Here is a 21844-nt window from a genome sequence, read left to right on the forward strand (position 1 = left end):
ACACATACAATAAAATTGATGGAAGGCATATTAGAGATAGTTGACAAATACTGGTTTAGAAATTTTAACCGTTTTCAAAGTGATTCCTGAAGATCTTAAAAACATAAATATTTTCAAGACTAATTTAGACCGATAAAAATCATTCATATTCAAAACATTGACTCAAATAAAACATAATCAACCGAAATGTATCTTGGTAGTCCATACAAACGCCAAATGAGAAGTAAAATAAGAGTTAAAAATAAAAAGGTTTTTCCAAAAAGATATAGGCTTTAATCCTATACGGTACGGTCCTGCTCCTGCAAGGTTCATATGGTCCTGTTCCTGCCCGACAAGTGATTTAAAGTTTGTCTTCAAACTCGGACAATGGGGTCATCTGCTCCTTCAATCCCTTCCTCTTCCTAATGTCGGTAACCAACTGCGCAGCTTGGGAGCCTGCTTCCAATGGATCTGAAGACATCATGTCCCAATGGTCAAACACACACTGCGGGAACGCCTGCCCAGAAGTTGCAGCTCTCAGGGTGCTCGAGAACCCGAAGGACTCGATGACAGGGAGGTATGCCTTGATGTTGTAAAGAGGGGTACCGGGCCTCTGCATCTCCTCAAAGACATGTCCACGCTTCTGGTTAAGAACACTGTAGATACCACCGAGAGCTTGCTCGGGAGCCTGAATTTCCACCAAGTAGACTGGCTCAAGAAGTCTGGGTTTGGCTGTGATCTGAGATGCGTATATTACCCTCCTGGCAGTGGGAATCACCTGACCACCACCTCTGTGGATGGCATCAGCATGGAGAACCACATCGCACACTTCAAAACAGATGCCTCTCATGTTTTCTTCAGCCAACGCACCTTCTTTCGACGCCCATTGGAAACCAGCAACCACGGAATCCTTGATTTCGTTCAGATATTGAACTCCCTTACACATATCAACCACCATATTAGGTCCAAGAGTCTCAGGACCAAAGCACCAGATCTTCTTAGCAAGATCTTTATCCCAACCAAATTCCTCCGATAAAATTTTGGAACGCACTTTAGGATCATCTCGTGGGCCAATGCGGCCATCGTCAATAGCCTCTGCCAGTCCATCCTCCAAGGGGCGTGCTTCCATGTACAGACGATTGTGTTTGTTGGGGGATTTACTCATCACTGTGCGGCAGGACCTCTCAAGGACAGTTTCACGGAAAGAGACGACGGGATCAGATTTTATGATCTCAGCTCCACCCATGAAGTCGTCTTGCAAATCCTTCAGACAGATCTCAAGGTGAAGTTCTCCAGCACCAGCAACAATGTGCTCACCAGATTCCTCCATGGTACACACAACCATAGGGTCTGATTTCGCCAGACGTTTAAGGCCTTCCACTAGCTTGGGAAGATCAGATGCCACCTTGCACTGAACAGCCACACGAACAACAGGCGATACAGAAAATTTCATGGCTCGAATTGGATGAGCATCAACTTCCTTCTCATTTGTCAGAGTGGCATTCTTGGTGATAAATTGGTCCAACCCAACCATGGCAACTGTATTACCACAAGGCACGTCCTCCACCGTTTCTTGCCTCTTTCCCATCCAAATGACAGTTCTCTGGACACTCTTCACGTACAGGTCTTTCTTTTCTCCAGGAACATAGTTTGGACCCATGATTCTAACTTTCAAACCAGTTGAAACTTTCCCAGAAAAGACTCGACCAAAGGCAAAGAATCTACCCTTGTCTGATGCAGGAATCATTTTTGAGACATAAAGCATAAGAGGTCCCTCCGGATCACAATTTCTAATGGCACTAGCATAAGCGTCATCTAGTGGACCCTCGTACAAATTCTCAACACGATACTTTTGGGCCTTTGCAGGGGAAGGAAGATGAAAGATCATCATTTCCAAGAGGGCAGTGCTAGCTGGAAGCCATGTTTGCATCACACGCTTCATCAGTGCTTTACCCATCAACTCCTTTTCATCGGACTTCATGACAACTCCAAGCTTCTGCAACATTGGCCATAGCTTATCCTTCTGATCATTCATGCAAGTTGCAATTATCTGCTTGATAGGTTCGTAGCAGAACTGGACAAATCCACGTTTGCATGTTCCAGAGCCAGTGTTCTTGCTGGTCCATTTCTTGGTTGCAGGATCGAAGAAATTCTCACCCCAAAGTCTCTCCATCATCTTTGACTCATCTACTCCAAACTTGGAGGCATACATCTTTGCGAAGTTAGTCAGGGTAAACGCCCAACCATGCAAACCAGCAGAGAAAGCAACTGTTCCTTTCTCTGGGTACACTTGCACGTCACCAAGAAGGGGATCTTCATATGTGGCCATAATCACATTAGCATTCTCTATAACCCTCTGAAATGTTTGGTAAGCCTCTTCTCCATCCACTTGAAGTTCAAGGAAGCACCTGTCCATCTTGTTAACAGTCAAGACAGGTCTAATCCTCTCTCCCAAAGCCTGACGAAGCACGGTCTCTGTTTGGACACAAACACCTTCGATGCAGTCCACCACAACAAGGGCACCATCAGTAATACGTAGAGCAGCTGTAACCTCAGATGAGAAGTCAACATGTCCAGGTGAATCAATAAGATTGATGAGATATTCATTTCCCTGTCTCTCTCCCTTGTAACTTTTCAATGATTCATCAGACATCTCATAATAGAGGGAGATGCCAGTAGATTTAATGGTGATACCACGCTCTGCCTCATCTTGGCGAGTGTCTGTCATCCGCACATCACCAGCAACTTCTTGTGCAATGATACCCGCAGCAGCCACAAGAGAATCTGTGAGTGTCGACTTTCCTAAAATGTGAAAAAAAGGGAGAAAATAAGACACCAAAAAATGGCATTTGTAATGCACATAAAGCTAATTAAGGTGAGAGAAAAGTCCAGGAATTTTGCCCTTCTCCATAAAAAAAATTAATAATAGTAAGGAAATAAAATGGTTTTTGGATAGGTTTCAAATGTCCCCGAAAGCATGTTTCAAAAAGAAAAATGGTCGATGGATAAGTAACCTTGTAATGGTCTAGTAATAATTATAAGCCGCTTGCTACTAAATATCCAGAACCAAGTGAACCACGCCATATCAAATCGTCAAGCAGACATAATCCAATTTACTAAATATATAAAAAATAATCGCTAAAAAAACCAACTCCCAAACAACAGTCAAATCATCATAAGAGTGCAATTCACAGCTATGTATCTTACCATGATCAACGTGAGCAATAACAGACATATTACGAATGTTATGCTTGTAGTCCATAATCCTACGAAGCTCCTCGGCTGTAAACTTCACCTGAGGGCACGCAATAAAGAAAAGGTTAAATCAATTAATGAAGTCATAACCAAAGTAACGAAGTAATAAAGTACTCAGATCACCCAATTAGCTTGGTTAAGGGAAAGTGAACTAACCATCTTGACAAGTCTTCAAAGTTCACAATGTCCAAGAATAAGATTGTTAACTGTCAAAAGATTAAAAACAAACGTCAAAATAATCAAATCACCCGATCGAACATCAACAAGAAGTCAAAAGCCATAACGCCAAACAGAAATTTAAATATCATCTCCAGATAATAGAAAACAAGCAAAACTGCATATCTGGCTACCCAATTCATCAGCTAAAACACCATCGGTATAATAAACATCCTTATTCCAAACATGATTCCAACTTTAACAATACAGGTTAAGTAACGATCCGTAATATTTCTTTCAATTATTCAATTCAACGGAAAATATAGACTAAACAAACAGATCTTGCAAGCACCAGCCATACAGTAAAGGCGCACGCACAGAAAATCGCAGGCGAAACACGAGAGCTAAACAAGTAGAATCAAAGATGCGATGGAATAAGCTGAGAAGTCAGTTAGATCGGAGAGAAGAAGAAAAAACCTGAAATGAACGGAGGGAGAGCAAACGAAGGCACTCCCTTAAGCCTCCACAGACGTGAAACACTGAAACAGAGCGCGCGAGAGGCAGAGAAAATGGCTGTGGCAATGGAACGTTTATATATGTGGCTTCAGTAAAGAATTCCCATTACGTTACCTAGGGTTTCCCCTTTGGGCTGGGCCTGGTGGAGTGCTAAGGCCCATTTAGTTTACGTTGTGGGCCCAAATACGACTCCTACATCCAACATTGTATGGCGTTTTCCATTTTTGACCCTTCTTATACCTTCTATTTCAATTTTGCCCCACCTTTTATTGGTTACCTTTTAGCTCCCATGTTAAGTGGCCAATAAAAAGGTCATGAGTTCAAATTCCTCCACCCCAATTGTCCTGACTGCTGCTTCAATTTGAGTCATTTCTCGATAGTAGATAGCGATTTTTATGAAATACGTTACATTGTCATATTTACAAATATAGAATACAATTATGATTTTATAATTATGACAATGTTTTTATAATTTTCCACACACCTAATTTAAACATTTTTATATATAATCATCTTTTAGTTTTGTATACAACGCATGTGTGTCTTTTAATCTATTAATATAGTACATTACTAATAGACATCTACTAGTGATAGATGTTTATTAATAGTATAGACAGCATGATAGACATTTCAAGATTACACCAACAATTACCCTTTAGTTCAAATTTTAATTTATCCAACCGCGAATAATCAATCCCAATTCTAACTAAATCTAAACATTGTATAACTTCATTTGTAATTTGTCCAACATCACTTCTATCATTATCGAATCCATCAAATCATGTCATATCATTCAAGTTTTAACTTTTATCCAACATATTGTCATCTTAATATGATAGACTAAACATAGCAAAGATGGAAATTTGTAATTTAAGCTTTGAAATATTGTGTTGCTATTTAAAAACATTCTTACTAACTAATATATGACCAAATATAAATAAAAATATAGTCTCAATCGGTTAAAAACAGTCATTAACATATTAAATCTACAAAATCCTGATAGCTCTACATCACCAGCACCATCAAAGCTTAAACCAACTGGAGGTGAATCTTAAAAAGGAAAAAAAAAAGTTAAAAGTTTCCGAACCAAACTCTGCTACAATTAAGGCTCTCACTAAAATAACTTGGAGGAAGAAAGAGTGAAAAAAAAAGAGGTGTTCTGACCTCTCATTCCTCCAATAAATGGAATATTTGTTATACAGCAATGCCTAATTTTCCTTTCCAGTTTTAATTGAATGGGGGGAAAATTTGCAATCTCCACAGACACCCCAAATGGAAACAGACTATTTAGACTTCTTAAGAAGATTGGAGGTCTGGAACTCAGCATCATCCCTCACAAAACTCCACAAAAGATAGGTGAGAGGAATGGTAGAAGCGTGCCAGAGCGCATGAGCATCCACAAAGCCTTCATATGGAGGGAAATCATAGATTTCCAGTAGTAGTGCTAAGCCACCGCCCACAACCACCGTCCACAATTTCCAGCGAGAAGGATGACCACTGATACCGCCCCAGATTGCCCAAATGACAAGTTGGGAGACGCCGATACTTGCACAAACAATCATGTTCCACCCTGCAAAAATATCGACGTTTTCGATTGGTACCTCAATACAATTGAAAGTTGAAAGTCCAACTTATTATTAGTTCACCTAATTAAGGCTTATGAGAAATTGTATCATGAGTGCAGAAGGGGGTTAAAAAGAGTAATCATTACCATAATCAAGTTCATAGAAGTTGATGTATAAGATATGCGTAAGTGCAAAAGCAAGCAAAGGAGCAGCAACCATCACTCTGGTAGCCTCATGCCTCACATTAAAACTTCTTAGTATTGCCAAAATGAGTGAAAATCCAAGCAGTGCCACAGCAGATGAGTAATCTAATTTCTCTGTCAGATCCACATCACTGCACTTCAATGGCACGTAATAACTATCAGGGCATGCTTACATAGATGAGAAATTTTAAAATTGTAATATGGTATATAATGAGTTTGTTTGAAATTTTCTTAATATTATTCAAAAACAAAATATTTTGAAGCCAAAGATATGAACAAGTGATATTTGCAATAATTCATGAAAACAAAATTAAAAAGCTCACCGACTATGGAAAACAGCACTCCAAAACCAAGCGTTCATTGAAAGGAGTGCATAAATGTGCCACAAACTGGCATATTCGTAATATGCCTTCTTGTCTTGTCTCAGAGGTAACTTGTAATAGAGAAGGATAAAGAAGGATAGCCAGCCATGGAAATGCATCGAAAGGTTGAGGGCAGAGAATACTACAGAAACAGGTTCCTGGGAAAATCATGCATGACAATAATAATAACAAATACGAATAAGTATCATTTCAGTTATAAGTTCAAATAAGGAATTGCTTGAGTAATTTGATGAACCAAACCTGGATCCCATATATACGCTTGAAGGGCCATTTACCATGATATTTAACAGGCTGATAACCAAGTGCTTCTCTTTCACCCTCTCGTTTGACCATACAATAGTAACGACAATCACTTTGGCAGTCCCATTGTTTCCACCTTAAGTAAAGTGGTTCTTGCATATACCATGGCTGGTCAACGGAAACACCATCTCGAGAGAATTTGCACTGAGGAAAGCACTGCTCATCAATGCATCCTATTTCTTCACATTGTTTAACACAAGTCCTGCAGCAAATACAAACATCAACATAATTTCCTCATCTATGAAATTCATTAAGTCAAATTATGATATTGATAATAACAAAGAATTAAATGGGCATGATTAACAAAGCAGAAAAGTACTTTTTTTAAAAGAGATTCCTAAACTTGTGAAGGCGCTACTAAATGAAATTGTATGACTCATTAGAATAACAAAAGAATTACCGTCAATCAATGAAGACAAATATGAGCAAGATTTTAGGAACAATAAACAATCACAAAAACTGATACATCTAACCTCTATGAACAAGAATGAATTAAAGAAACCTTGGATGCACAAAATTAGCTAGCCACCATACAAACACTAGGAAAGAAGCTGGGTCGAACACTAACTTGCATTAGCTAGTCTCATAACAAACTAAACTATTCTTTTCTAATGAAAATTAACAAACTAAACTATAAAAAAAAAAAAAAAAACTATTACAAAAACTAGATAACAGTAGCCTAGCGTCAAATTCAATTTCTTTATACAATGCAAATAAAATAACGGGTGACGTAAATGGTGATCACAGAAATACAAAAGGAAAATCAAGATTACAATTGGGGGGAGGGGAACTAGGTAATACAAATATTAATCATCTATATGATGGAACATTGAGGTTTCCAGGGTTAACTAGTACGAATAAAGATGAAGAAAATACAAAGAAAATTCCGACAAAACGAAAAGTACCTGTAATGCGGGTCAATATCACCTGCACTAGCATTTAAGCCTCTCACAGACCATGTAAGCACCACCGCTAGCAAGACAAACCGGTAGCATTCCCTCATCTGTTCAGGAATTGCTTAGAGATTATCAAATTGGAGACACCCAAATGGCGTCCAATATTTAGTTCTGACAATAACTTAGGAAATAAATCCAGTGAAAGGGCAATTAACGACCACTACAATTAGGAAGAAACTCATTAATATCAAGGGCATCAATTCTTTTCAGCTCTAGCCACTTCCACACCGGTGGGTTAGGAAACCAGAGATCTGATTATACTCCGATGATTATTCGGGCGTCAACATAACCAAAAAAAAAAAAAAGAAATGACAAAGAAAGAAAACAAAAACAGACAAAAAGAAAGGGCAGAGAAACACAGATTCAAAATTAGAGATAAATTAGAACACAAAGAAAAGGGCAAGTTATAGTGATGTCTCAAAGATTGTTCCGAAATATCAGGAGAGGCACGATACGGAAATTGGGTTGTCCAACTAGAGGGTCAACATCCTAGACACAATTCTTTGATCTGAAATCAAAATCTCCTTGATAATGAAATCTAACGTACTACTTCACCAACAACCATATGAATTCAACGTCGATCAGGGCAAGAGGCAGCTCGGAAAATGGCCAGATTGGGTCATTAGAGTTGAATCAGATTTCAATCTTTAAACATTAAGAATAAAAAGAAAATGAGGAAAACCAAGGGGGAAGTGAGAAACAAGTTGTTTTACCTCTTAGGCAACCGATAGGGAAAATCGGGTGCTTGGGCTGAAGACTTTAAGCTCCAACAATGGCGAAAGGAGTTGGCGAGCGCAGGAACAAGAAATTAAGAGTTTATTTGGCCATGGCGTATTAAGAAGAAAGCGAAAGACCTAGGGCAAAGTGCAAAGTGCAAACATTGAGGAATTAATCTTTTTTATTTTATTTTATTATTTTCTACAACATTGCCGAGAAAAAGATTCGAAACAACAATTCACAAAGTAAATATTTCAAGAAGAAAAAAAAAATCACAAAGCAAGACATTAATTTTATAATTTGGCCACGATTAGTAATCACTAATCATTCTTATTAATTGATTAAATGGAAAATGTCATCTTAATTTTTATTTGAGTTTCATTTATTTTATTTTTCATGGAGTAGATGAAGCTAAAAATGGCAAGGTTTAAGTTTTTAACATTCGGAAGATTAAAATTACTTAAGAATATAAATTTATGTTGGACCAAAACGATCATAACTTAATAGTAATGATACATATTTCTAGTTAAGAAACTGTGAGTATGAACTCCTCCCCATATGTTATACTAAAAAAAATATATCACAACCAATTTTATTTTCCACTTTTATCCTCACCCTCCTTTATCTAGCTCCTCTCTATTTTAAACAAGCATCTCTCTTTGTACATACGACCTATCAATAATCTCTAGAAAAAAAATATAACTTGTATCAATTTCATAAAATTCAACCATAAATTTAGATTCATGTTATAATTTTCTTTTCTAACTTATGCTTAATTTTTTACTACTTCACCTTCTAATTTTAGCAAGAAGGCAGTATAAAAAGATCACTAATTTCAATAAAAATCGAATTTTTTTTCAACAAAATTAAGTTGGATCAATATACAATTTTTTTTAATTCTATTTAATTCGATACCAAAAGTATGTTTCTATAATTCATTAAATACATATGATTATTTTCTAAACCAGTATTTCAAAAAAAAAAATCTATTAGAAAGTAAATATTAGATATTAAGATTCGAACTTATGACTTATTAAACATAATAAATATCATAACTAGTTGAGCATTATATAATGCAAATGAAAAATTACTTCTCGATAACCATTGCTTAGCTGGTTGATTTGTGGTGGACTCTTCCGTATAAATCACATGACTATGTTTATTAAACAATATATGATGAGTTATTAATTGCGTTGTAGCAAGTAAAGTAGATAAAATTTACTTCAATTAAATAAAACAATATAAAATATAACTGAAAGTTATTTTAAGTATCTAATTTGTTTAATATAAAAAATTCTCATAGTATTTTTTTTAATTAGTTAATGCAATTTTAATTAATTAGAATATAAAATAATATTTTGATAATAACAATGTCTTATTCTCATTTCTTCATCGAAGTAAACCATATGAATTGATTTTTGATTTCTATTATATATAGTTTCAATTAAACAATATAAAAAGAATAATATTCTCATTCTATTTTTTTTATTTAAAATGAGAAACAAAATAAAAAAGCGAAAATGTCACCAAACAGACGATTAACGTTCCAACCTTAATGATAAAATATTGATCATTTTTACCTGAAGGGAATGCTCTAGTCTACCTTTTATTTCTCCCTCGATGGTATATTACCAAAATCATTTTCACAATAAAAATTTTAATGAATTTTTTACGGCAACATGGTATATAATATTTCTATGAAAATATCCAAATACAGATTTTAGTTAAAGTAGTATTTTTGTCTCTTAAAAAAACTAGTATTTTTGGACCAATAATATATAGTATAAGATATATTTGAAAAAAACATTTCAACTACAAATTTTAATTCGGTGGCTACATGTAACTTGGCTATGGTAAAAGTCTATTGATGCGTATACTAAGCATATAATTTACTTATATATATAATATATATAATTTAAATTATATGCATATACTAAGCATATAATTTAAGTCAAATAATAATAATTTATATATGGAAAAAATACATTTTAAAATATTTAAGACTTCATATAGGGAAAAGAAAATATATGAATTTTATATCCACAAGTAATTGGATCAAATATGTTCTGGAAAAGCTATTATTTTAAATTTTCGTTGGGACATCAAATTACAAATTTTTCTTATGTCATGACAAAACTATATTATATATAATTTGGAAGTCACATTATTTTCTATGACTATCGCCTTCACATCCATTAAAAAATTTATGAACTCATGAATAATTGCTTTTAGATTCACTTCTTTGAATAATAAAAGTTTAATTCAAAGATATCATATCATTAATTATATATATTGATTCTTAAAAAATATATTTTGACGATCTCATTTAATCTCTTAAGGTTCCAATTTTATTTAATGAAAATGAAGAAGAAGAAAAAAAAAAGAGACTCGAGATTTAATTTTCATTTCTTTTATATTGTTTATTCTATGTATGTCCCATATCCTATTTCATTCTCAAATGGACCTATTCTAAGTAATTTAAATAATTAATCAGTTTAATTTTTTTCATTAATGATTTGTATTAGCGGATAGCTAAAATATTTGTCATATCGGCAAATATAGCAACAATTTGAGTTTTGTAAATATGACAAAATGTTTGAAAAGTAATTTTCAACAGTTATTTTGATCTTTCCCTTATGAATTTTTAGATATATTAAATTAGGTATATCTCAATTGTTATATTAAATCAGGTATATATATCAACATTCATATTAAGTGTATAATTGGTATATTAACATTCATATCAAGTATATTCGTAGGTAATATCAACGTTCATTATCAGGTCTATTAGTATTGTTGATTCCTTTAGTAATGTAACATATATATCGATATTCATATCAAATATAGAAGATATATATTTTACGTTAACATTTCACCTAAAGTAAAATTGAGAATTCTTCGAAGAATCCAAAAGAAAAAAGGGGTTGAATTGAGAATTCCTTAAAAAGAAAAAAGGTGTTGAAAATCGAGACCAAGAAACACAAATCAAGAAGTAAAAGGAGGAAATTGTAAATAGATCACTAGACCCAAAAAATGAAGAATAAAATTCACTATCGATCCGTTCATTCATTCTTACAAAGAAAAAGAAAGAAATAATAATGATTTAAACTCTAAAATTCCGATTCCATTTGCATATTGACATTTGCACTTAAAGTCAAAAGGACAATTCAATTCACGAATCAAGATCAGACTCCAAAATTGATTTCAGCTCTTCCCATTTTTCATATCCAAACAAATCCGTGGCATCCTCGTCAAAATCCGAGAAGCTCGACGACGCCGGCGACACGTTTACCGACCAATTAGGCTCCGCCGACGGCGGAATTTCCGCGACGAATCGGCCACCGTGCTGCAGCATCTGATCAACCCCACCGGAATTTTCAGCCCTCTTCACGTGATCGAAACCAACAAACGAATTCGACCCGAAACTGATGTAGCTACTCTCTTCGTTATCGTCGGAATATCTATCGATCCCAATATTGGCTGCCGCCGCTCCGAAGTTCATGTCCTCCACGGCTCGGCCTTTGGCCGGCGCCGGAACCACGGCTAATTTTTTGGATGACACATTTCGTTTGAATATCCGACACAGAGTCCAAATTTCCTGTGGTTCATCAAGAAAACAGAAAAAAACATAAGTTTTGACCAATACCCACTTTTTTTCTTGCTTCAAATTACAAGTTTGGTGAGCTTACAGCTTCTTGAAGGTTGTTTTTTGTGGTGGAAATTTTGGAAGGGAGGCGAAATTCGTTCATCATCCACTCTGTTTTAGTGCCTCTGCCGGCGCTTCCTCTGTAATAAACCAGAGTCTTCTTAAGCCCAATAATGCAATGTTGGGTGTGTGAGTAAATTGGCTTGTCAATTCCAGTGGCCTTCCAGAATCCAGAACCTGTCACCCTATTTGGCCTCACACTGTTTTTGTATTTTCTTCCTCTTTTGCAGAAGAAGTACAACTCTTTGTCCCCCAGCCCATTACTCGCATCTGCACACATTTTAATCCAAAACCCAATTATAAACTTAACTAGAGTTTCAAAATAAAAAATAACTTAAGTAGATTTAAGACTTACGGGGAAGGTCCCAAGGACTGTATTTGTAAATGTCAATTTGTTTGATGAGTTGGGCGGCAACGGCCTTGTTGAGGACTTTGCGGCGGAGGTAAAAGCCGACAAGTTCTTCGTCGGTCGGGTGGAAGCGAAACCCGGGGAGAGGAAATTGGCAGTCGTCGGCGGCGAACTGATCATCAGCTGCCATCATCATCATTGTTGTTGTTGAGTTGTTGAAGGAGAAGAAGAAGTAGTGATGGATTGAGAGGGAAGATTGTTGGGGTTTGGTTAATTTATAGTAAGGATTGAGGATTGAGTTTTGAGTTTTGAGGGGTTTGAAGTTTGAATGTTTAAGGTCAAGTCTTAGGCCTCTGACTGATGAAGAGTACTTTGAGAGAGAGAACAGGTGGCCCAGCTTTAATGGAAGACTTTTTGTTTAAAAAATGTGTAGCTTTGATGGAAGAGGAAGAGGAAGAGGAAGATGAAGAGGATGAGGATGACTAATTCTTCAGCAGTACACCATTTTGGACTTGTTATTAACCCAATAAAATTTTTTGTTCTTTTAACCTTCTTCCTATATCCGTTTCCTTTCAAAGTTGCTATGGCAGTGGGAATGGGAATCTAAGGAATGTATTTATTGTGGGTTGGGTTCTGTTCCTTCAACTTTAAAATTTTAGACCACATTTGTAGATTTTGAATGGTGTATATTCTTAGCGATTTTTACTTTATATTTTGTTACGCAAATTAATTAAAAAGTTTACGGGACACTCCATTGGATGTAGTTCAATATTCTTTTTTTAGTACAACATGAAGGAGTGAGGATCGAACTCATAACCTCTGATTACAGATATATGTCAATTATCACTAAACTATGTTTGTTTTGACTTGGATATAACTCAATTACATTTTAGCTTAGTGTACTATACATATTGCAATTAAGTTAGACTTTAATTGGATTACACTAATCTTATAAAATTTTAAACTTTATGCTATATTTGAATATACATATTTATTAAAAAAAAAAATACTTTGGCCAACATGGTCCTCTACTCCTCTCCCCCATTAAATGTTTGATCAAGAGAAAAATGTAAAAATAGACCCTTCTTATAGAAAAATAATGAGTTGTTAAAACGTAAAAAAAAAAAAAAAAAAGAGAGAGAGTTGTATGGGGAGGACAAAGTGAGTAGAGAGGAGAGTATTTTCCTTTATTTTATGTTATTTATGTAATTAACTTTTTTTTTTTCTTTTGAGAGATTCCCAATGACATCGAATTAATATGGATTTATAAAAATGTCAAAACTTTTCATTTATTTATTTATTTATAAAATAGTATACTTTTTAGATTTGGATTGGATTATGGTATTTTTATTAAACTTTAAACTTTGAAATATGTGAAAATTATACGTATTTATTTTACCTCTATTTTTTTTAAAACTCAACCTTAATCACCCATGACCCAAACACAAATTTAATAACCACGGTTATGTCTACCTCCAATTTCCAAATCATGTAATTGTATCTAAATATTTATCTAATAGAACTTTGTCAAATGTTCCATCAACCGTTCATGACAAAAGAGTATGGGATAATAATCATAATCCCAAATGTTGTAAGTTTAATTTGTGGTATTAAAAAAAAATCATAATCTAAAAAAAATCCTAATCTGAAGTCCAAAAGATGTAATTATCACACCAATACTCTAAATATAGCGACAAAAATCTATAATTTAACTCAAATCACAATAAGAACCCATGAAAAATCTAATTATTTTACAAACAAGATCATCTATAAACAACAAATTAAAACAGAAAAAATAAATTAAACATAATCCTTCAAACATATTTTTACTGATCTTTATTCTGATTTTAAAAACTCAAGATCATCTATGGGGCCAACAATCTAAGCTGATAGGTTATTAATAATTTTAAAAGTTTCAATACATTTCTTCTCGTGACCGACTCTCTGATGATGATGGTAATATTATCATTATTATTATTATGTTAGAAGGATTACCAATGAATAGTTATTAATTATTTAATTAGATTTCATTTTTCTTCTGATCTTCTACTTCTTCTTCTTATTTGAATAATTAGTTTTCGTTGATCAATAGATAGAGCTAAGATTCAACATATATACCTAAGCTGTTAAATACGACTTCCCTGGTTAAAATTATTGAAATGAATTTAAAAGTAATTTTAGAACTTTAAGCATATAAAATTAAAGCAAACTGGGATTATAATTAATTAAATTAAGCGAATCAAGTTAAAAGAATGATCAAAAGGCAGACGCATGTGTGTTTGAAGCAGACCTTATTAATTTTCAAGCGATGGTGTATAATATAATGTTTGACAAATGACAGACTAAAGTTATAGGCCTAATTAAAAACCTCACCGCTTTTCATATTTCCTAAAGTTAAATTAAATCAAATTAAATTAATTAGGGCATAGAACTTCAACCTATATAATGGTCCCATTATCCCATCAAGGTTTTCATTTTCCTTGATTTGGAAATTAAAATCACACTTATTGTGAAGAAGAAGCTGAATTTTTTGACTTTGAAAAGTTTAAATTTAACCTTTCTCAAGGAGGGCATGGTTCATCACCAAAGTCAAACTATACATTAAGAGGAATTATTATTTAATTTAATTGGTACATTGTTGTGACTCTTATAACTCTTTGAAACAATAAGAGATTTGTTTGATAATTATTTTGTTTATTAATAAAACTTTCTATCGGAACATTATGCATAATGGGTAATGACCCATTTTGATTGGAGTAAAGTTAATTCGTTTCTTGTACTTTACGAGAATTATAAATATCAAAACTTCACGGACACTCACATGTCTTTAATTCACCTTTGGGACGAAATCAAAATTGGCAGCTTACGTTAAAAAAATGTGTTGACCAATTAAATTATACAACCTATGTTAGTTGAAAGTTATATTAAGTTTTAGGGTTAGGGTATAATTGAAGAGTGATATTTCTAGAGATTTAGTCAAATTTAAAGTAAACAAAGAATCGATGACAAGAGGTGAGAGTTAAAAAAAGATCATAAAATACTTGAAGAATCTCTGTTGAGATATTTTTTTGACGATCTTATTAAGTTTGAATTAGGAGCAATTGAATTCTGAATATCAAAATCAGTAATGAAATTAAAGACCAGTTATATATCCTATTAAAAACCGTATAATTAATTAGTGGATAATCTAAAATAAGATCAGCATTACATCACTTTTTAGGCTATTCAATTCAAAAATCAAAAGAGAAGCATCTTTTATACCATAGTTTTCAAACCTCTAGTGATAATAATAAATATAAATATACAAAAAAGAGGTAATTGAATTCGCATAAATGACATAAGAAAATTTCATATTGCCAAGTCAAAGATAATCAAACATCTTGACGAGACCTCATTTAAAGTTGCTTTTGAATTTATATGATCAAAACCTAAACAAAACCTATATTGTATAGTTTTAATTACATATTTTTATAATTAAAGTGACATATAATAAGTTTTGACAAACCCCCCACAACCGTATCAAAGTCATAGGGCCACCAAAAGGCATCAATTTTTTTTTTTTTAATTTTCATTAAGAATTGACCGGTCTCTTTTAAATAGAGTTTCCTAATTAAGTAAAATAATAAATTTTGATTAAATTTTATATATAATTATGTGCATCTATTTAATGATGGCTAATTTGAGTGGCATAATTCCAAAAAGAGTTTTAAATACTTACTCGTTATAATCTACATCCACCTAATTATTCTTTCTTATTATTTTCGTTAAAATGCGAATATAGTTCAATGGTGAAGGGCGTTTATATATATATAAGAGATTTGTTGTCTTTTTAACGGTGGTTTAAAAAATATGGATCAATTGGCTTGTGGAGGGAGGTTGCCACTCCTATATTCTTCATATTATTATTGTTTTTTAAATGGAGGGTTTTTGGTCAAATTATACAAAACAAATTAAAAAGAATCCCATGGTGAAAGGGCATCAGAAGAAGTGAGTCTGGTCTATCAAAATCCACACAGTTGCCTCTGGTCAAAAAGTCCATGGTCATGGGTCAGGGATATTGTGATGTATATATCTATATTCCAAACTCTTATTTTAATTTCATTACGTATTCCTCTGTCAATCTATTTTTTATTCAGTTTTAAAATAGACACTTTTAATTAGGGTTAAAATGATTTGACGGAATGTTAAGTTGTTTATTCAGTTTTAAAATAGACACTTTTAATTAGGGTTAAAATGATTTGACGGAATGTTAAGTTGTTGAGTGTATAATATTATTATTGATTCGACAAAATATATTAGTTTAATAGTGATTGTACATTTTATTTTTGTCTCTCCCCCTCACCACCGCCCATTAACTCCAAACTTTAGAGAGAAAAAAATGTATCCATTATTCTACGTACGCTGAGTTGTCTGTCCTAATGAGGCCAGCCATATTGAAATCTAAAAGTAGAAATCTAAATATGTAGAATCTAACATTTTCTTGCATTACCCTACGGTGCAGTGTATAATATATATTAAATCAAAGATTGTAAAGGATATTCAAATGAGAAATTTAAGGACAGACCATATTCCAGAGAAGAATGTAATAGAATTATATGGATAATGACCCAAGTCGTACAAATATATGGTGATAATTTAGAATATTATTATATTGAGGCTGGCCGGCAGGGGCAGGGGCTGTGCATGTACTGGGTAGGATTGTATTTTGATCAAAGCAAAGAGCCAAATTATGTCGGGAAAATGTCCAAATTTTATGGAACATGGTCGAATAAACTAGGGTTTTAATTAGGGGTAAAGTATTAATATATAATGGTTTATTTTGGGTGTAAATAAGTCTTTTGATTGCATATGTTTTCAGACATGTGGACAAAGTGACTAAGATGATTTGGGATCTTACATAATCCTAGCAATTGTGTGGAGTTGGTTTCGTGGTTTGCCAAAAAAATAAGGGATCATTTTGGATTTGTTTGTTTTTGCAATACAAGACAACAAGTCGAAGTTACAAGAAAAGGTTTTGGACTCTTGAATATTTAGAATCTTTCAACTTTTGTGTGAAGATTACTTCAAATTTAAGCGATTAGATACAATGTTACGAATTAATATATAAAGGATTGTATGTTATTTTAATTTGTAAAAGATATCAAATCATTTCATTAGAAAAGGTACGTGTGAGAAATATATAAAGATGTAAGAGGAATATTAAATAAACGCGTTCCAATGGAAAAATAGTAGAAATAATATCGTAATTATAAAAGAAATTGGATTTTGAAGATTAAGAGAAAGCTAAAAAACCTTTTATGTCTTCCAAAAAAGAGTAGATAGCCCACAAGAGCCAGCAAACAGTAAAGATTATATATTATGGAATGACATTGATCATGTTTAGAACTAATTTGCACATTCCTTGTCCCACGTATGAAGATTTACAATCGGAGACAAGAGTAAATATGGAAAAGCCTTTTGGTTTGGTTTGTAAATCATATTTGGGTTGAGCCCAAAACATTTCTCCACACGTTTTGTTGTTGCCGTCCGTCTAGTTACATGAACGAATGAATTCGAGTAATTGAACCAACAAATCAAGTTAAAGTCTCTTGTTTTAAAAACCGAACCAACCGAGCCAACAAAATTTATCGTTATCCAAACTGAACCGAGACAAAAATCCTCGATCAACGCAAACAAATTAACTTAAAGGTCTCTCTTTAATGCATATATTGTGTGCTTAGATTGATCGAGATGCTTAATCCGTCAAATTGGTCGGCAGCTCTTCTTAACGACAAATTAGAAAAGAATTAAACCCAGCCGATCATCACGAGTGATAAAAACTCTTCAATATACCAATTAATTAAGAACAACAACTTTTAAAAATTTCCAAATCAACTCATAATTTTATATATAAATTACGTCCCTCCCCGAAACAAAACAAACCAAAAACTGCAAATTCTCACGAGAGAAAACAGCAAAAATACAAGCAATTAAAAGTTTATTAATTTACATACAATAATAAAATCTGTATATCAAGGATCATTCGAAAAATGGATCAAAAGCAAACTCCACAATGGATCTGAGTTCATCCCAATTTTCATTTTCACTACCCCCAAACAGATCAGTGGGTTCTTCATCAAACCCCGAAGAATCTGGCGACTGGCTTACAGACAAAGGAGGAGACACAGATTCCACCTCAGCTGGTTGACTACTAGTACTGTTCATCATCGTAAACTCCTCCCATTGGTTGTTGGTTTTGTCGCAATAATTAACCAACGGCTTCATCTTGTCTTCGAAGTAATAATTACCATTAAAGCTGGGAGCAGAGCTGAAACTTATGTAATTAGTTGCTCTTAATTGATCTCCATTATCGTAAAATTCAGCCATAGTATTGCTGCTGCAATATGTTTTGGACTTGGCCATGGCTTCCCTCCCATTATTATTGGCCGCTGGAATTTCTTTCCAATTTGGTGTACTGTATTTTCTGCATGAAACGCTGCGTTTGAAGATCCGACATAGCGTCCAAATCTCCTGTGATTTTGGAAAATTCAAAAACACACATAAGCACACCCACCACCACAAAGACAAATAAAAAACATGAAAAACAATTGAACTTCGTTGGTGTATTTTCAATTAGATTTTTCTTTTTTCTTTTTTCTTTTCCTTCTAAATATCTGTAAGTATCGGGTCACTTTCGACTCCCCCACTTGGTTGCTAAGAAATTCACAAAATATTAAATCTCATTGGGTGGCTACCATGGTTTCAACTAAATAGATTAATCAATGATGACTATCTATTAAATACAAAATTGAAAGTTCAAAATCAAATCAAATTTTGAAAGAATAAGTACCGGAAAGACACCATCTTTGAAAGTTTAGAGATCCGAGACTAATTGGACACAATCGTAAAAATTATTATTGTTGAGATTGTAAGGTATGCCAATAACCCAAACTGATTAGGGAAATGAGTGATCCAATATTATATTTCTATTGGTACGAGACACTTTGAGTAAAATCAAAAGGAAATAGCTACGAGAGTTATGCCAAAAACGGAGAATATGGGGTACCGTATTCTTCATCAATTACTAATCCTAATTTAACTAACATTAAAAAGAAAGTAGATTTAATTGAGGGTTAGTGATCATTCTTACAGCTTCTTGGTGGGCATTGCTTTTTGTTTTGGCGAAGTGGGAATTAATAGTAGAAGAAGAAGCAGTGTTGGGAGGAAGACGAAACTCATGCATCATCCACTCAGTTTTGATTCCTCTCCCTGCACTTCCCCTATAATACACAAGCGTTTTCTTCAGGCCAATGCAGCGGCTGCCTTGGCCACCTCCCTGTGAATAAATTGGCTTGTCAATGCCAGTCGCCTTCCAGAATCCCGAACCCGTCACCCGATTCGGTCTCACACTGTTCTTGTACTTTCTCCCCCTTTTCACAAATACGTAGCACTCTTTCTCCCCCACTGCCCCCTCGCCATCTGAAAATTTTTTCATTACTGGAACCCATCAGCTTAAGTTAAATCCCTGAGGATATATATTTAATTTACTGTGTAATAACTCTATCGGACTTACAAGGGAGATCCCAGGGGTTGTGCCGGTAAATATCGATCTGTTTGATGAGTTCGAGGGCAACAGATTTCTTCTCGACCTTGCGGCGGAGGTAATAGTCGACGAGCTCTTCGTCGGTGGGATGGAAGCGGAATCCGGGGAGTGGGAACTGGTAATCATCCATGTCAAAATCTGGAGTAGTGGCAGCCATGATGAAATTGAGGAACAAAAGAAGAATTAGGGAGAGGATCAAGGAATATTAAAAGTGTAAGTGTATGTGTTTTTGTGTGAGAGGATTTTGCTGATTAGTTGTGAGTTTAGGAAGAAGAAGAAGGTTCAGTGTTTGATTTTATATAGGGAAAATTAGTTATGCATTTTTGGAGGGTCAAGTCTTTGGCGTTGACTCAGAGCGGGGGATGATCTAACGATTCACAAAGACTTGTTCTTCTTTCAAAGTTACCATTTTGGACTTTTTAAACGAAGAAAAATAAACAGAGAAGCTCATAAATTTGTCATTATTACAATGTATGCATTTGCATGCATGGTCGTTTTTTTATTTTTATTTTTAAAGAAATATTCACATATATATATATATATATATATATATATATATATATATATTATTTTTAATAATGTTATATGCATTTTGGAATACTCTCCTAGTGAGAGAATAAGTCCGATTTAATTTTAAAATAATTATCCCATTTGTAATAAAATACATCAAATATTTTATTGATACAAATACTCCCTAATAATCAATGAGAGAAATCATTTGGATGCAACAGTTAGTTTCCACAACCTTGCCTCGTTTAGTTTCGAGAATTAAAATTTTCAGTCTTTTTTACTAAATTACTAAATAAAATCTCACCTCAAACCTTATAATAACTCAATCTTAAAAGGATGTATCTCATTGAAGCTCATCAACCTTATTCTTATTTCCTATTTCCTATTTCCTGAGCTTCACATCTTTATAGTTCTTCTAATAAAAATTTACAACTTTTATTAGTCGGTATGATTTTATTATAAAACTTTTAAATTTCTATTTAATTTTATAGTTAATTAATTTTACTTTTAATTAATATCAATAAAATTTTTAAAATAAAAAAGAATTTACAAACAATCAGTTTAATAATATTTTATATTAAATAATGTTGTTCTAATATAAAATTATTTTTATTGATGTAATTTTATTTTAATATTTAATAAATTGTTATAATAAAAAATATTTACTATTGCTATTGTTGCACTAACCAGGTATTATATTTCTATGGACACATGTCGACATGACATTTCTATATGTTCGTAGGTTTGACATCAAAATATAAAGGTTGAATCGAAATTTACATAGAACCTAAAAAAATTGATAAAATTAAAAAAGATAACCAATAAAATATTACCAAGGTAGACATAATAGTAATAATAAGAAATTTTAATTTATTTAAAAATGATAAAATGTTTATTTTTTTTTATGATTCTTTATCATTTTTGTAATTTTTCTAGAAATATCCACTGACATTGACATATTATTGATATATTTCTTTAAAATTGAAAATACTTTGACTTTTTTCTTTTTGAAAAGATGTACCGTTTCGGTGAGAAATATATGTTAGAAACATACAAAAGAATGCCTATAAGTAAACACTTTAATTGAGAGTAATAGTAGGTATATCATAATTACAAAAAAGATTTGATTTTGACGACCAAGTTGATGCGGTGATTTTAATATCCTCCCAAGGTCTGTACGCCACTTGAAGGTATATATAAAAGTGTGATTGTTCCGTTCCAACTAGACATTCTCGAGAATAGAACCAGTAGAATTACTTCAAAGAATTGAAAACTTGAAAAATATTCAATATAATTGACAAGGTCTCTTTTGAAGTCCCTATGTACCATCAATGCCAACTTAGACTAGTAGTATGTGATATCATATTGGATAGCATTCTATTTGAGCTATTTACTTAAAAAAAATATGAAACAAAATAAGGAAATATTCTAGAAAAGCTAAATAAAATAAATGGGGAGAAAAGGAGATCACCAATATGATAGACAACATTGGGCACATCTTTGGTTTTAGCATCAACCAAATAGAAATGTCAATATATATTATTGTTGAAAATTTGAACCACCAATAACGTGTAAATAATGGGGAGAGTGATGACCAATGTAAACTTAGCTCAGCAAAAATTAACAGGTATTTTTGACCAAAAAATAATCATCTCCCATTTATTGTA

The 21844-nt window shown here is 33.3% G+C and overlaps 4 protein-coding genes across 5 annotated transcripts; all 4 read right to left on the bottom strand.

Annotated features, from left to right (window-relative positions):
• Positions 1-123: 123 nt before the first annotated feature.
• Positions 124-4016, bottom strand: LOC111017979 (elongation factor 2). The gene is made up of 4 exons (XM_022293894.2): positions 3868-4016; positions 3391-3440; positions 3187-3274; positions 124-2781 (listed from the first exon to the last, which is right to left on the bottom strand). The coding sequence occupies exons 2-4, from the start codon at positions 3391-3393 to the stop codon at positions 341-343; spliced, it is 2532 nt and encodes an 843-aa protein (XP_022149586.2). The 5' UTR covers positions 3394-3440; positions 3868-4016; the 3' UTR covers positions 124-340.
• Positions 4017-4935: 919 nt separating this feature from the next.
• Positions 4936-8186, bottom strand: LOC111018105 (Per1-like family protein). The gene is made up of 6 exons (XM_022294057.2): positions 8027-8186; positions 7263-7360; positions 6298-6559; positions 5998-6194; positions 5618-5805; positions 4936-5476 (listed from the first exon to the last, which is right to left on the bottom strand). Exons 2-6 carry the CDS (start codon positions 7358-7360, stop codon positions 5190-5192), a joined length of 1032 nt encoding a protein of 343 aa, XP_022149749.1. The 5' UTR covers positions 8027-8186; the 3' UTR covers positions 4936-5189.
• A 2878-nt stretch (positions 8187-11064) lies between these two features.
• Positions 11065-12576, bottom strand: LOC111018013 (transcription factor JUNGBRUNNEN 1-like). Its single transcript, XM_022293935.2, has 3 exons — positions 12092-12576; positions 11720-12006; positions 11065-11628 (listed from the first exon to the last, which is right to left on the bottom strand). Exons 1-3 carry the CDS (start codon positions 12282-12284, stop codon positions 11203-11205), a joined length of 906 nt encoding a protein of 301 aa, XP_022149627.2. The 5' UTR covers positions 12285-12576; the 3' UTR covers positions 11065-11202.
• Positions 12577-17895: 5319 nt separating this feature from the next.
• On the bottom strand, positions 17896-19919 carry LOC111018095 (putative NAC domain-containing protein 94). Of its 2 annotated transcripts, none has more exons than XM_022294045.2 (3): positions 19638-19919; positions 19215-19543; positions 17896-18595 (listed from the first exon to the last, which is right to left on the bottom strand). In XM_022294045.2, exons 1-3 carry the CDS (start codon positions 19822-19824, stop codon positions 18104-18106), a joined length of 1008 nt encoding a protein of 335 aa, XP_022149737.1. In that variant the 5' UTR covers positions 19825-19919; the 3' UTR covers positions 17896-18103. The 2 variants fall into 2 exon arrangements, with proteins under 2 accessions (XP_022149737.1, XP_087976662.1); XM_088120536.1 differs by having other exon boundaries at positions 19215-19561.
• Between the last annotated feature and the right edge of the window lie 1925 nt (positions 19920-21844).

This window comes from Momordica charantia (assembly GCF_013281855.1).
Source record: "Momordica charantia cultivar OHB3-1 chromosome 2 unlocalized genomic scaffold, Mcharantia_2.0 BLBB01000002.1, whole genome shotgun sequence".
Classification (NCBI taxonomy): domain Eukaryota; kingdom Viridiplantae; phylum Streptophyta; class Magnoliopsida; order Cucurbitales; family Cucurbitaceae; genus Momordica; species Momordica charantia.

What these genes read in the sequence shown, in the direction of transcription:
- LOC111017979 (XM_022293894.2), bottom strand. An exon ending in TATTGCTCACGTTGATCATG is followed by an intron (nt 2,782 to 3,186) that starts GTAAGATACATA and finishes TTCACATTTTAG; the next exon opens with GAAAGTCGACACTCACAGAT.
- LOC111018013 (XM_022293935.2), bottom strand. Translation starts at nt 12,284, where the DNA reads ATGATGATGATGGCAGCTGATGATCAGTTCGCCGCCGACGACTGCCAA. An exon ending in CAGTCCTTGGGACCTTCCCC is followed by an intron (nt 12,007 to 12,091) that starts GTAAGTCTTAAA and finishes AAATGTGTGCAG; the next exon opens with ATGCGAGTAATGGGCTGGGG. An exon ending in AAAACAACCTTCAAGAAGCT is followed by an intron (nt 11,629 to 11,719) that starts GTAAGCTCACCA and finishes GATGAACCACAG; the next exon opens with GAAATTTGGACTCTGTGTCG.
- LOC111018105 (XM_022294057.2), bottom strand. Translation starts at nt 7,360, where the DNA reads ATGAGGGAATGCTACCGGTTTGTCTTGCTAGCGGTGGTGCTTACATGG. An exon ending in AGTGCTGTTTTCCATAGTCG is followed by an intron (nt 5,806 to 5,997) that starts GTGAGCTTTTTA and finishes ATTGAAGTGCAG; the next exon opens with TGATGTGGATCTGACAGAGA. An exon ending in CTTCTATGAACTTGATTATG is followed by an intron (nt 5,477 to 5,617) that starts GTAATGATTACT and finishes ATATTTTTGCAG; the next exon opens with GGTGGAACATGATTGTTTGT.
- LOC111018095 (XM_088120536.1), bottom strand. Translation starts at nt 19,824, where the DNA reads ATGGCTGCCACTACTCCAGATTTTGACATGGATGATTACCAGTTCCCA. An exon ending in CAACCCCTGGGATCTCCCTT is followed by an intron (nt 19,562 to 19,637) that starts GTAAGTCCGATA and finishes GATGGGTTCCAG; the next exon opens with TAATGAAAAAATTTTCAGAT. An exon ending in GCAATGCCCACCAAGAAGCT is followed by an intron (nt 18,596 to 19,214) that starts GTAAGAATGATC and finishes CCAAAATCACAG; the next exon opens with GAGATTTGGACGCTATGTCG.